Raw genomic sequence first — 12,815 nt, forward strand, 5'->3', positions numbered from 1 at the left:
TAACCAGCGTGATCCGCCACCTAGCAGTGATCACGTGCTCCTCACCACGTACACATTGCACCACTAGCAGCTGCTCATCTGCCTCTGCCAAGAGCCAGAGACGGTGAGCCGGGGAAGGCAAGGGCCAGTGCGACCTGCCTCAGCCTCCAGCTGGAGCCCACCTGAGTGGGTGGGTGGTTGAGTGAATGAGTGGATGAGTGGGTGCGTGTCCTGTGGCAGGACTGAGCTTTGGAAAACTCTGGGTCCCCAGCCAGGGTCATGCTCACTCCTACCAGTCTTTGCCCATTTCACCAGCCCTATTTCCAAATGGAACCTGTTTCCACCATCTCCCTGTCTGTGCCCTCTGCCCCTCACCCACTCCCACCTCTCCAGCACCCCAGCTTCCTCGTGCTGAGCCCACTCCGGCTTCAGGGCCTCCTGGGCAGCTGCTACTGACACCTGGAACACTGTTCTTCTGGCGCTTCCCAGAGATGGCACGCTCTCCTCCAGCCACCCCTTCAAAGGGGCCCCTTCCCCAGACACCCCAGCTGTCACCGTCTAGCCCATCCCTCTTACTTTTTCATGCATATATTATTTTTTAAATATATTTTTACTGATTTCAGAGAGGGAGGGAGAGATAGAAACATCAATGAGGAGAGAGAATCATTGGTTGGCTGCCTCCTGCAAGCCCCTTACTGGGGAATCGAGCCCGCATCTGGGGCATGTGCCCTTGACAGAGTTGAACTGGGACCCTTTAGTCTGCAAGCTGACGCTCTATCCACTGAGCCAAGGCAGCGAGGGCCATGCATATATTATTAACACGAATGCTCCCTTGCCTACTTGTTTCTGTGTCTCCCCGACAGGAACGCAGCGCACTTAGTGGAGGTTCGATCGTGCTTGGGGAATGACACCTACTGCGCATTACTCCTGGGCACTGAGTGTGCAGGCTTCCTCCTGCGATGTCAGGTAGGCAGGACGCGACGGGGAAAACTCCAGTGACAAGGGTCAGCGTTGAGTGCCTCCTCCAGCTGTGCTGGCAGCTCCCTCCCCTCTCTGCACTGGTTTCATCAGGAAGAGCATCTCCACCTCACACAGGGATGGTGAGGTTTGGGAGGGGATTGAAAGTGACAGCGTTTGAAATTAAAGACACAAGACAAACGCACAAGACTGTGAGTGAATTTATTGTAGCGTCTATCAGCCACCTGCAACCGGCACCTGTCAGGGACCCAGGACACGATGCCGGGTGCATGCCCACCCCTGCTCACTTGGCAGCGACTCCCAGCACCCCTGAATGGCAGGGCACAGGGGCCAAAGCTGGCCCCACACCTGCTGTTTGGCTCACAGGTTAATTTTTTTTTCATTAGTTGCCAAGAACTTAAAACCCAAAATATTTTTCATAAAAATCTGGACTTCTGGCTTCTCCAGATTACTAACACTAGACCTGCTTTCTCACTTTATAGGAATTAGCTGCAACTTCATGACAGCCTCCAACTCGAGACAGGGATCTGTTTTGCCATAGGCCCCACCACACCCTACTGTCTCTCAGGCCAGTTGCCATCATCACCTTGACTGAACAAATACAGATGTGGGCAGAAGTAGGTTTACAGTTGTTCTTATGGAAAATAATACAATTAATAAATAATACAAAAATAAACTTTCGCATGCACAACTGTAAACCTACTTTTGCCCACCCCGCATGTATTTCTCTTGTCACAAAGTGATGTTTCTCTGTGTCCCGTCGTCAGAAACAATGGGAAAGTCGGAGCAGCACGGCAAAGGCCTCGCTACTCAAAGGCCTCACTCCATTCGCCCGCCTACCCGGCCCTCCGGACAGCTGAGTGTGAGATCTGGGAACCAGCCACAAAGAGCAGGCAGCCCAGGGAGGGGTATGGCGGTCACTCCACGCCCACCCCTTCGTGGGGCTGATAAGGGCATAGCTGAGAACAGCCAGGCTTCCCCAGTCCGCTCCTTTTGAAGTTTCCCAGTTCCCTGAACCCCACTAGTAAGCCGGGAGGACTCACCAGGCACTTGGCTGTACTGGTGAGGTTGCCAGAGAAAAGCCAGATGCAGAGAATGCTGTGCTGGGGCGCCCTCTGGTGGCCATAAGGCAGCTCTCCAGGCCACCAGGAAGATTTTGAACTTCATTCCAGATAGTGTGCCCAGCAGTCCCCCAACTAGGCTCCCCACCCCCAGCTCTGGGCTTCCAGCGACTTCCTTCCCCAAACCTTCCTGACCTCCATCCACCCCTCAACAACCTTCCTGGGCCCACTGGCACCCATTTCAGTCCCCGGCAGGTTAGCCCCCCCTTCCCTGGCCTCTTCAAGGCAGAGTCCAGCCTCCATTCGTCACATCCCTGTGCTTCCCTCCAGGCTTGGCCACAGCAGTGCTGGCAGGGATACCCCTACAGAGGTGGGAAGGCAACTCCCAGCCTACAGGGTCCGCAGGGCAATGCCCAGCGAGCAGAATGGGCCAGGCAGGGCCTCAGAGAATGGGCAGTGTTGCCCAAGAGACGTTGCCACTGAAGAGCTGCTGCAGCCACATGGCCTTCCTGGGAAGCCGGGGGTCTGTGAAATACACTTCTACGTGAACTATACCAAGTTTTAAAGTTCAGCTCAAGTGTATGCATGACCCACGTCGGAGAAAACAGGGCAGGGTGGGTCCGGGCCAGGGCTCTGCAGCTGACAGAACCAGATGGTGGGCGTAAGCCAGTGGTTTCAAGGTTTTGTTTATTTAAGTAGTTTGCAGCCAATCATCATGTTTGATCCTGAGAGGCAAGCAAGGGAGAGAAAATTCTTGGACTCACTTTAGAGTCTGAGACCTTGAGGCTCAAGTGGGATCCCGGAAGGGTCAAGGTCACAGCCAATAGAGAAGAGAGCTCTGGAGCTGCGTGGGGCCGTATCCCAGGCAACAGCAGGCCCCAGCGCCCGCCCCACACCACCATGCAGAGAGGAGTGTCCCAGCCTGCGCCCTTCCTCGTGCCCCGGGGAGCCTGCCACGCAACAACACAGAGGCAGCGGCTCCCTGTGCACACCCACACTGGCACACACACCCTCCATGCACACAAGTCCAGAACGGGCAGAGTCATGCGGCTTCTCTGTGGGCACACAGCACGCCCACACACGAGCCCCACGTGGGGCTCAGGTCCAAGCAGAAATGCCCCTGCAGCTGTGCCCATCATGGCGCAGTGGCAGGTCCCTGGGTGGGCCAGGCGGGTGGCGTGGCCAACGTGGCAGCCTCACCAGTTGGCCTTCACTGCCTTGATGTCACTCACGAGGTTCTGGGCCAGGCAGATGCCAAAGATCTGTTCAGAGGAAGAGTGGGTGAGGGACAGGCCGTCGGCAGGGTGGGGGGCCCGGGGTAAAGGAGTGGGGGCAGATGAGAAGCCTCCAGAGTACCTGCAGGAGGGCGATGCCCACGAAGACCCCGGCCACGATGATCAGGTTGTCCTGCAGCCACTTCTCAAACTGCCCCACACAGCCTTTCGTGTGGATGGAGCCCTGCTGCTCCAGCTCCTGGGGGCACACAGGTGTGGGCTCAGTCCGCGCCCCCAAGACTCATCCAACCCCACTCCCCGCCCGGGGCCTGGAGCTCTGCCACAGGCCGTGGCTTGGCTGGCTCCTTCTCATCATCAGGTCTCAGCACAGACACCCACTCTTCTGAGAGGCATGTTCTGACTGCCCAGCCCCACTCCCATCACCTTATTTTATTTTCTTCCAAGCTCTTAGCTGAAATTGTCACATTACTATTCACATTTCTGCATCAGTGAGCTTCCTGTCTCTCCCCCCCTGCAGTGGGAGCTCCGTGAGAGCCGGACTCCATCTGTCTCAGGAGCATGCGTCCCGTGTCCAGGGCAAAACTTGGCACCAGAGGGCGCTGAGATTGGAATGAGCAAATGCGCCTGTGCCCGTGCCCGCACGTCTACTGCTCCCATGTTTGGCGGCACCAAGGCCTGGATGGTTCTTAGGACTCAGTGCCCCTCCCCACAGATCCCTGAGGCCCTTCAGAGGAGCTTACGGGTGCCCCTTCCCATCCCCGTGCCCCAGCCCGGTCCCAGCCCATCTCACCAGTTTGAGCCGGATATCGTAGCCACACTGGGTGTTGAGAACATCTTCCTGAGGAGAAAGAGCCAATGAGCCACCTGTGAGGGGGCTCCCAGGCCCATGGCACCCAGCACTGCAACGGTTCTTGCTTCCAAGGGAAGCAGATGGACATGGATTCGGCCGCCCCCAGAGGCTCGCTGAGGCCCGTGAGCCTCTGCCGACGCCAGGACGCACAGCTGCACCTGCCAGGTTGGGCTCTCCTGCTTAGGAACCCTGCCTGCTTGTGTTTTACAAGAATGGGAAGAATCCTGGCCCTCAGTGCCCCAGGTGAACTGTGACTACAGAGATGTCCCTGTGAGAAGTTTCTGCTCTGAAGATAGCCTTAAAGGGATCAGAACCCCATCCCTGCCACCCCAGTATGGTGGCCCAGGGGTATGGTGGCCGGCTGCAGCCTGGGGGGCCCTGTCACACCCATGACTGAGGGAGTGACCCAGCCCCCGGTTCCCAGACAACCTGGGCTGCATTCAGCTGGAAGCACAGGGTGCCTGGAGCTCGGTGGGGCAGGCCGTGCCCAGGGGCCTGCAACTGCCATCTCACTATAATCAGACAGGTTTTGCTGAAGAGGCACAGCCCCCACTCCAGCAGGGCTCAGTGCTGCCCACGGACACAAAATCCCCAGCCTGGTAGGGGTGGCCCATATAAAATGACCTCCTCCCTGCAGCCACAGCCCCCAGGGTGGGGCCGAGCTAGCCCTGTGTGGGTTTTTCCCAGGCTGGGCCTGCACTCAGCAATGCCCGCCGCCCCGCCCCTCATCAGGGCCCACTCACCGCAGGGTCCCTAACGCAGCAGGAGAAGGGCACCCCGCAGCGCTCCCGGCTCGGGTTCAAGTCAGTGCAGTTGAAATAGATATTGAGGTTCCAGTCGTTGGGCCCTCGGGCTCCGCAGCAAGACCACTAGAGGGGGAGCGGAGGGGGAAAGACCCAGGTAAGCCAGATCCACCCTGTTTGGGGGCAGACCAAGGCTGTAGAGAGACAGGGCGAGGCTGGGAAGGAGTGTAGAGGCACCTCCCCACGCCCTCCCAGCAGACAGGCCAGGGCCCAGGGTCATCAGAGCAGCGCTAGGCTCCTGCTCACGGTGGTGGGAGCAAGAAATGGTGGGAGCCTGTCCCCCTAACCCAAGAGAGGCTGAAAATGGAAGGGCGCATGGCCAAGTGGCTCCATTGTTGAGCATCATCCTTTGCATCGAAAGGTTGCTGGTTCAATCCCCAATCAGGGCACATATGGAAAGCAACCAATACATGTTTCTCTCTCTCTCTCCTCTCTCTCTCTCTCACTCTCTCTCTCTCTCTCTTTCTGCTTCTCTCTCTCTCTCTCTCTCTCTCTCTCTCTCTCTCTCTCTCTCTCAGCATGTCCTCAGGTGAGTAAGGATTTAGAAAAAAAACACACAAAAAACAGGAAGGGATGGGACAAGGATGTTGGCCCAAGAACTGAGACTTCCTGCAGGACACCCCGAGAATGGGTGCTGGGCCAAGCCCTGTGGGGAGAGGCTCCACTAAGTACATCTATGCCAGTCTCCCCATACTTGCCCAGAGATCTTCCTCTCTACAAGGGCAGGAGGGCCACCCTGCCACTCCTAACCCTCCTGTTGCACTTCATAAATGCTGTCGCCAGCACCAGAGCCCCTTCTCCCCTGCCCAGAACATCGTGGGCTGCCTCCCTAGGTGAGTCAATGGCAAGTGTGGGCACAGCCTGGCCTCCGCCCGCCCCCTCTCCTTCTGCCGAGCACCTGCTGCTCCTGCTGGGGAACACACCCCCTCTCCTCACATCCCTGAACCCTCTCTTCCTCCAAGGTCACCCCCAGAGGCCTTCCCCTCCACCCTTCCCCATCTCAACCCTTACCACAATTTATAATTTTACACACACACACACACACACACACACGTTTGTTTGCTTTGCTTATTCATCCTCCATCTCTCCACCCAGATTGCCATCCCCACGAGGACAGGTCCCCACTTTTTTCACCCCAGAATCCCCAGCACCAGCCCAGGGCCTGGCACATGATAATTCAGTGATGGCGAACCTTTTGAGCTCGGCGTGTCAGCATTTTGAAAAACCCTAACTTAACTCTGGTGCCGTGTCACGTATAGAAATTTTTTGATATTTGCAACCATAGTAAAACAAAGACTTATATTTTTGATATTTATTTTATATATTTAAATGCCATTTAACAAAGAAAAATCAACCAAAAAAATGAGTTCGCGTGTCACCTCTGACACGCGTGTCATAGGTTCGCCATCACTGTGATAATTCCATGCTGAATGAACAAACAAACCACACCCTAACCGCCTGGCCACCTGTCTGCCTAGCCCTGGGTTGAGAGCACCTCAAAGCAGACACCAGCTCCGGTTCATCTCTGCATCCCAGAGCAGACTATGTGGACAGCACCAAACGAGGATGACTGTGTAAGTGGGTGTGTCTGGGTATCACTGTGAGCGGGCGAGAACTTGTAGGTGTGAGGTGTCTAGTGGCTAGGATTTCGTGAACTGTTCACTCACTACATTTTCACAGGGCTAGGTGTACAAGCTTGAGGGCAGGGCTTCTGCATAGAGTCTCAAACTCTAATATGGTCAGAGGCCAAATAAGTAACACAAATGAGAGAAGAGGACCGACAGGCATAACAAAATACAGAGTGTCAGGGATAGTGGCAAATAGAGAGCCCCTGTATCAGCCAAGGGGAGCCACAATGCAGCCCCAGCCAATACTGCGGGCCCAGGGTTTCCTAGAAGGGGAATCTGTGTTTTTATTCCTACGGTAAGCGTGGTGTAAGCCTAGCCTAGGAGCTGCCAGTTTGGAGCCTCTGGCCTCTATTCTCCAACCCTGTTTCCCTGCAGGACCAGGCACAGGGGGACGCACAGGGCGCGGGGGTGGTCCCCGCACACAGGGAACTTGCTCCCACTCATCTGCCCAGCAGACGCCTCCTGCAGGTGGCGGGGCCGTGCTGGACGCTGGACTCACGTATTCCTGAGCAAAGTCAATGAGGTTCTGGAGGTCAATGTCGTCCCGATAGGCCTTGACGTTGTTGTTGATGAAGAGGTTGAGCTGGTCTCGTATCCAGTCCTTGAAGACGAAGACCAGGATCCCTGTCGCGAGCTCCAGGAAGAAGATGAGGCCAAGGAACACTGAGAACTGGGGGTGGGCACACACAGATGGCGGGTCGGAGACGCAGGGCCTGGTGGGTGCCACGGGATCCAACACAGCCCAGAGTCCCCACCTTCCATCCTGTTCGTGTTGCTTTATGATGTGAAGGCAGTGCTGGCCTTACCGACCCATCCATTCCGCTTCCTCCGGTAATCACCTGTTTTGTTTTGTTTTGTTTTGTTTTGTTTTTGAGGAACCACCCTTCCCACAAACCTTCAGTTTCTGTGGCTGGGCTGCAGCCATCACTTTTCCCCATTCCCAGCTAGAGGACTGCGCATGTGCCAACAGCTCACCAATCAGAGCGCTACCTCCCCGAGGCCACAGGGATTGGTCCAGACACAGCCAATCAGAATCACGCAGATGCAATTAAAGGACTTGACAGAATGGTTGAGAAGAGCCTCAGCCTCCAACAGCGGTTCTCAACCTGTGGGTCGCGACCCCTTTGGCGGTCGAACGACCCTTTCACAGGGGTCGCCTAAGACCATCCTGCATATCAGATATTTACATTACGATTCATAACAGTAGCAACATTACAGTTATGAAGTAGCAACGAAAATCATTTTATGGTTGGGTCACAACATGAGGAACTGTATATAAAGGGCCAGAAGGTTGAGAACCACTGCCAGTACGAGTTCCTCGGAGGGCAGCGCAGGCAGCGTGAGGCCAGTACCCACAAATCCTGGGCATCCTTCAACTCCATGGGGAATGGAGCTAACCGAGAGGGACAGAGCCAAGAAACAGAGGCCAGGCCAAGTGACACTGTGGTGGTCCCTGGACCCCAACGTGCCAGCAGCCAGCACACCCCTGGGCTTCTCTTAGTGAGCCAATAAATACCCTTTTATGCTCGGGCCACCCGATTTCAGTCATTTTCAACAGAAAGGACCCTATATATGGATAGATAATACGAATCTTATATTTATTGTTATAACGTAATAAAAACTACCCATTCTTAAGCACAAAAATATATGTAAGAAGTGGGTGGGAGAAAGTTGGTGTCCCCAGTGGGTCTAGGTGGGGGACACTCACAAACTTGAGCAGGAAGGTGTTCTCCCGGAGGGCCCCGATGCAGCCAGCGAAACCCAGCACCGACATGATGCCTCCAACCACTACAAACAGCCACACGGGGTCAAGGCCTCCCAGATCTGTCAGCGCCGAGATGTTGGAGAGAACGCCCTGTGTCGGGGGAGCAGAGACAAGTTGGGGTGCTGATCCTCCCATTATTTTGACCTGCAGCAGCCCCACGCCCTACCCCACCTCCTCACCTTCTCACCCCAGGCCCAGAGGCCGATGGCCAGGAACAGGGCTCCCAGCACCTGCAAGAGCAGAAGCAAAGAGCTGAGAGCTGGGCACCAGCATCCTGCTCCCCACAACAGAGCCTCTTCCCCCAGCACTCAGGGTCTCCAAGGGGTGAGAAAGGAAGAGGGCAAAGGGCTGCAAATGGGATCCAGGATCCTTCACATCTTCCCAAGAACACATCTTAGTGTTTCTCCCCCCAGCACACAGCCTGGAAGATTAAACACGCCTGGCCTTAGAAAGGACAGCAGGGCCCCTTCCTGGAACTCAGAACCGGAACGGGGCGATCAGCAGCAGTGTCCGAGCCTCTGCTCCTGCCCCAGCCCATGCTGGGCTTCAGGGTTCTTGGCCTCTGCCCCGCCCAAGTCCAGCCCTCTGGCTGCCGTGCAACTCTGTGACCACCAGCCCACCACCATCGCACCATTTCAACCTCTGTCTGCCAGAGGCCATTTCCTGCCCGGTTCTACTCTCAGAGCTCAAAACCAAAGCCCCTGCATGACCAGGAATCCTGATGCAGAGCAGGACCCAGCTGAGGGGCCCCAGCCCGGGCCAGCGGCTGTATCCTGGAAAACAGGTGGCCACAGCTCTGCCTGGGCCTTCTAAACGCCACCAGCCATCCTGCCTCAATTCCTTGCTGGGAAGAGACCTGGATGTCAGGGCCGCTGCCTGACCCTGAGCAGACCCTGACCATCCATCACCTCCAGCCCAAGCCTAGGGCCATGAGCCCCCCCCCCCAACCCCCACCACCCCCACTCCTGCTTTCCCTCAGGCTCCTTCCCTAGCTGGTCAACTCCACCTTCAATGCCTTCCCCTCTCTGACCCAGGCTCCTCCCGCTGCTGTACTTTCTTTAGAGATGTCTTTCCTTCCCTCCCCCACACTGGATCTGGGATGTGAAACCAATCCTCACTTCTCCTGCCTCATCCCACTTGACCCACCCACAGCCTGTAGACAGGCTACCACCACTGCTTTCGCCTTCCTGAACCCCTCGGTGTAAGTCCATACTAGTCTTCCACCTGCCCCTTCTCAACCTCCCTCCCAGCACCTCTGCTTCACCCACCCGCTGCACATGGCCATGCCCACCCCCCACCAGTTCCAACCTTAGCCTTCTGCCTTCTTCCTCTTCATGCTCATTTCCCACCCCTTCATGACACTACCATCTCTGGGATTGTGAGCAAGCCTCTCCCTAGCTCCAGACACTACTGCAAACACGTTCATGTCCCAGGTTCTGTTCCAGTGCTGGGACCACCTCATCAAATAGGACAGATAGCTCTCAGCCCTCATAGAGTTTAGACTCCAGTGGGGAAACTCACAGTGAGTGAACAAGGTAATTTCCGTTAAGCAGACCCTTTAAGGAAAATCAAACAGGACAACGCGGTGGGGAGTGATTGGGGGGCAGGGGGGGCGAGCTTTAGTTAGGGAAAGGGGTGACATTTTAGCTGAGGTTTAAATGATAAAAGGTACAGAGAGGAGAAAAGAACCCCAGGGGGGAGGGACTGGCAAAGGACCTGGGGTTAGGTCAGTTTGGGTTGTACAAGGGACAAGCTGAAGGAAGCAGGGCCAGACTCCAGAGGGGCTAAAGGCCATGGGGAGGAATCTGGACTGTTTTCTAGTGAGAAACCACTGGAGGAGGATGAGCAGGGTCACACCAGGATTTGCTTTCCATTAAAACAAAACAAAAAACCTCTGGACCTGTTTCATAGGCACCTCCCTTAGGCCACCATGACTCAAACCTGAAAACTTCCCTTTCCCCCTCCCCCAAGTGAGCTGGTCCTGTCATCCAGCCTATAACTTTCCCTGGAGTTGTCCCCCCTCCCCTCACCACCACCCCAACTTTACCCCAGCCCTCCTCCCTAGTCTCCCCACCTCCAACTCCTGTCCCTCACTCACCCTCCTCAAGGCAGCCAGACAGATCTGCCTCGAACAAACCCATCACCAGCACTGAAGCCCTCACAGCTCCACACTGCCCTCAACATAAAACTCACACTCTGCCCCAGCCCCAGCCCCAGGACCCTGAACAAGCCGGGGGCCCCCTTGTCTATCTCCCCTTGGCATTTGAGGGCTCCCTCTGCTCAAAGCTCTACCTCACCTCCACCCACTGCCCACTAGGCTGTCACTTTGGCTCTGCACTTACTGGCTGTGTGTCTCTAGGTTAAATGACTTAACCTCTCTGTGCCTGTTACCGTATATGTAAAATGTAGACGATAATAAGAATACAGTAAGCTATAATCCATTTGACATGCCTAACCCTGGCTTCATTATGGCCCCCTCCCCAGCAGGGAAGCAGAGGCCCAGAGAGAAGTGACTTGCCCACAGTCTCACAGCTAGGCCTGTACCCGAAGGCCTTCAGGGAAGTCTGCACATCCCACACCCTCCGAAGCTGACGCTGCTGGAGTCAAAGGACACCCACGTGCGGGTGACGGCACGGGAGCATGTGGGTAGAGGGCTGTGCCACTGAGTCCTGCTGAACAAAGCTGAATGGGCCTGGCATTTTGACCAAGGCGGCGGAAGCAGAGGCTGCGGAGGCAGCAGGCGGCCTTGGGGAGATGAGATGGGGGAAGGAGGAGGGAAAGATGACTTGGCAGGGCCCAGGGGCCCAGATGCCACCCTGGGAGGGGTACCAGCAGCTCCCTTCTGGGGGCAGCGGCAGCCCCACCCTGGAGCCTCGGTTTGGTCCGCTGTGGAATGTAGAATCCTGTTCCCCAGGGCCAGCTCCCAGCCACTCAATGGAGAGATCCTCCCCAGGACTCTGACTATTGGCCCTTTCCCCCGGAAAACCTCCCAGCGAGGGGCTGGGGTGGAAGCTCTGACCCAGCCCACTTGGCCAGAGCTGAAGGCGAGGTGCCTGGCCAGGTGCTGGGAGGGAGAGCAAGGGGGCAGGAAAGGAGACCCTGCCCTTCCCTTCTTGGCAGACTCTTCCCTAAACCAGGGCTGGGGCTCAGCGTGCACCCCACACCCCAGGGTATCGAAGTGAGCTGGGCAGGAGGAAGGGACACTCGGACCACGGGTGTCCTGCCCCTTCTTGGTCGAGCCTTGAAGACTCCCGGTCCCCACACCCGGCGGCGGAGGCTGGGACCGCCCCCTGCAATCTGGGCTTCCCCGCAGCTCCCTCCGCCGGTCCCGGGGGTGGGCCGGCAGCTAGGAGTGGGGAGAGCGTCCTCAGCCCTGTGGCAGGGAGTGGTCTCCCCTCGGTCGGAGACGGAACCTCCTCCCGTCCCCCCCGTCCCCCCCTCCTACCCCCCCCCCCCCCGGCGCAGGGCCCGACACCCACCCCGCGCTCACCCAGAAGACAATGTTGAAGCCAAACAGGAAGTATTTCCCGCAGCAGCCGACCCCGGGTTCCTGGAAGTGCTGGTGCTTGCCGGGCATGGTGAGCGCCCCGCCGGCCCGCCAACCGGAGCCGGGGCCGGGCCCAGCCCTCCGCGGGCAGCCCTGGCTGGAGCCGCCCGGGGCCTAGCCCGGCGGCTGCGACTTCATGGCCAAGGCCACACCGAGCGCCCGTCGGGCCCCGCCCGCCCCGCAGGGACCGCCCCCGGCGCCGGGACCGCCCTGCTCCGAGTGCGCTGGGTACCCGCAGCCCCGCCGCCCCGCCCCCGCCCGGCTCCGCCCCGCCCGGCTCCGCCCCTCCCCAGTCCCCTCCGAGCCCCGCCTCGGCCTGGCCCCGCCTCAGACACCTCCCCCTGCCCCCCCTCCCTTTTCCCCCTACCCCTCTCCTTCTCTCCCCCTGCCCCCCTCCCCCTCTCCCCTCTCCTCCTTCTCTCCGGGCTTGGCTGCTCTCGCTCTCGCCGCGGAGAGCGCCCCGGCTTCCTTCATTCCCCCCCACCCCACCCCGTGAGATGCTCGAGGATGGCAGCACCAACCGCGGGCATGCAGGACCCACAGTCACCCCCACCCCGCAGGGCCAGTGCCCGCGCTCCCCAATCCCCGGCCTTGCTGAGGGAGCTCATCTTGGAGAGAAGTAACTACTGCGCAGGTGAGCAGCTGGCGATGGAGGCTCGACTGGGGTTTGGACGCACGTGCAGGACGTTTTCGCCCAGGAGTCCAATCTGACACGCGGTTCGCTCGCCAGAAATGTAGCCCTGCCGCCCCGGCTCGCGCGGCTACACCACGCCCTGGGAATGGTGAGTCGCCTGGTCGCTGCCCCTTCAGTTTTTCTGGGGCACACACCCCACCCCCTGGCTCAAACCCTTTTGGTGCTTGGAACCCCAGTCTTATCCCTCTTCCCATCCCAGCGTGGGCCTGATTGGGCTCCCTGGTTAGTCTCACACGAGCGCCTTCCAGGGAGGACGGGAGCAGATCGAGGTTTTG

At 57.9% G+C, this 12,815-nt stretch overlaps 1 protein-coding gene across 2 annotated transcripts; it reads right to left on the bottom strand.

Annotated features, from left to right (window-relative positions):
• Window positions 1–2,691: 2,691 nt before the first annotated feature.
• Window positions 2,692–12,057, bottom strand: TSPAN17 (tetraspanin 17). Of its 2 annotated transcripts, XM_059698228.1 has the most exons (8): window positions 11,790–12,047; window positions 8,479–8,529; window positions 8,243–8,389; window positions 7,034–7,204; window positions 4,847–4,972; window positions 4,044–4,091; window positions 3,375–3,491; window positions 2,692–3,280 (listed from the first exon to the last, which is right to left on the bottom strand). In XM_059698228.1, the coding sequence occupies exons 1-8, from the start codon at window positions 11,874–11,876 to the stop codon at window positions 3,215–3,217; spliced, it is 813 nt and encodes a 270-aa protein (XP_059554211.1). In that variant the 5' UTR covers window positions 11,877–12,047; the 3' UTR covers window positions 2,692–3,214. The 2 variants fall into 2 exon arrangements, with proteins under 2 accessions (XP_059554211.1, XP_059554213.1); XM_059698230.1 differs by lacking the exon at window positions 7,034–7,204 and having other exon boundaries at window positions 11,790–12,057.
• Between the last annotated feature and the right edge of the window lie 758 nt (window positions 12,058–12,815).

Source organism: Myotis daubentonii, chromosome 5, assembly GCF_963259705.1.
Source record: "Myotis daubentonii chromosome 5, mMyoDau2.1, whole genome shotgun sequence".
Classification (NCBI taxonomy): Eukaryota; Metazoa; Chordata; class Mammalia; order Chiroptera; family Vespertilionidae; genus Myotis; species Myotis daubentonii.

Coding starts and splice junctions, on each gene's coding strand:
- TSPAN17 (XM_059698228.1), bottom strand. CDS start 11,876: ATGCCCGGCAAGCACCAGCACTTCCAGGAACCCGGGGTCGGCTGCTGC. Junction 4,973..7,033: donor TTGACTTTGCTCAGGAATAC/GTGAGTCCAGCG, acceptor CTCCCCCTCTAG/TGGTCTTGCTGCGGAGCCCG. Junction 4,092..4,846: donor GCTGCGTTAGGGACCCTGCG/GTGAGTGGGCCC, acceptor CTTTCTCCTCAG/GAAGATGTTCTCAACACCCA.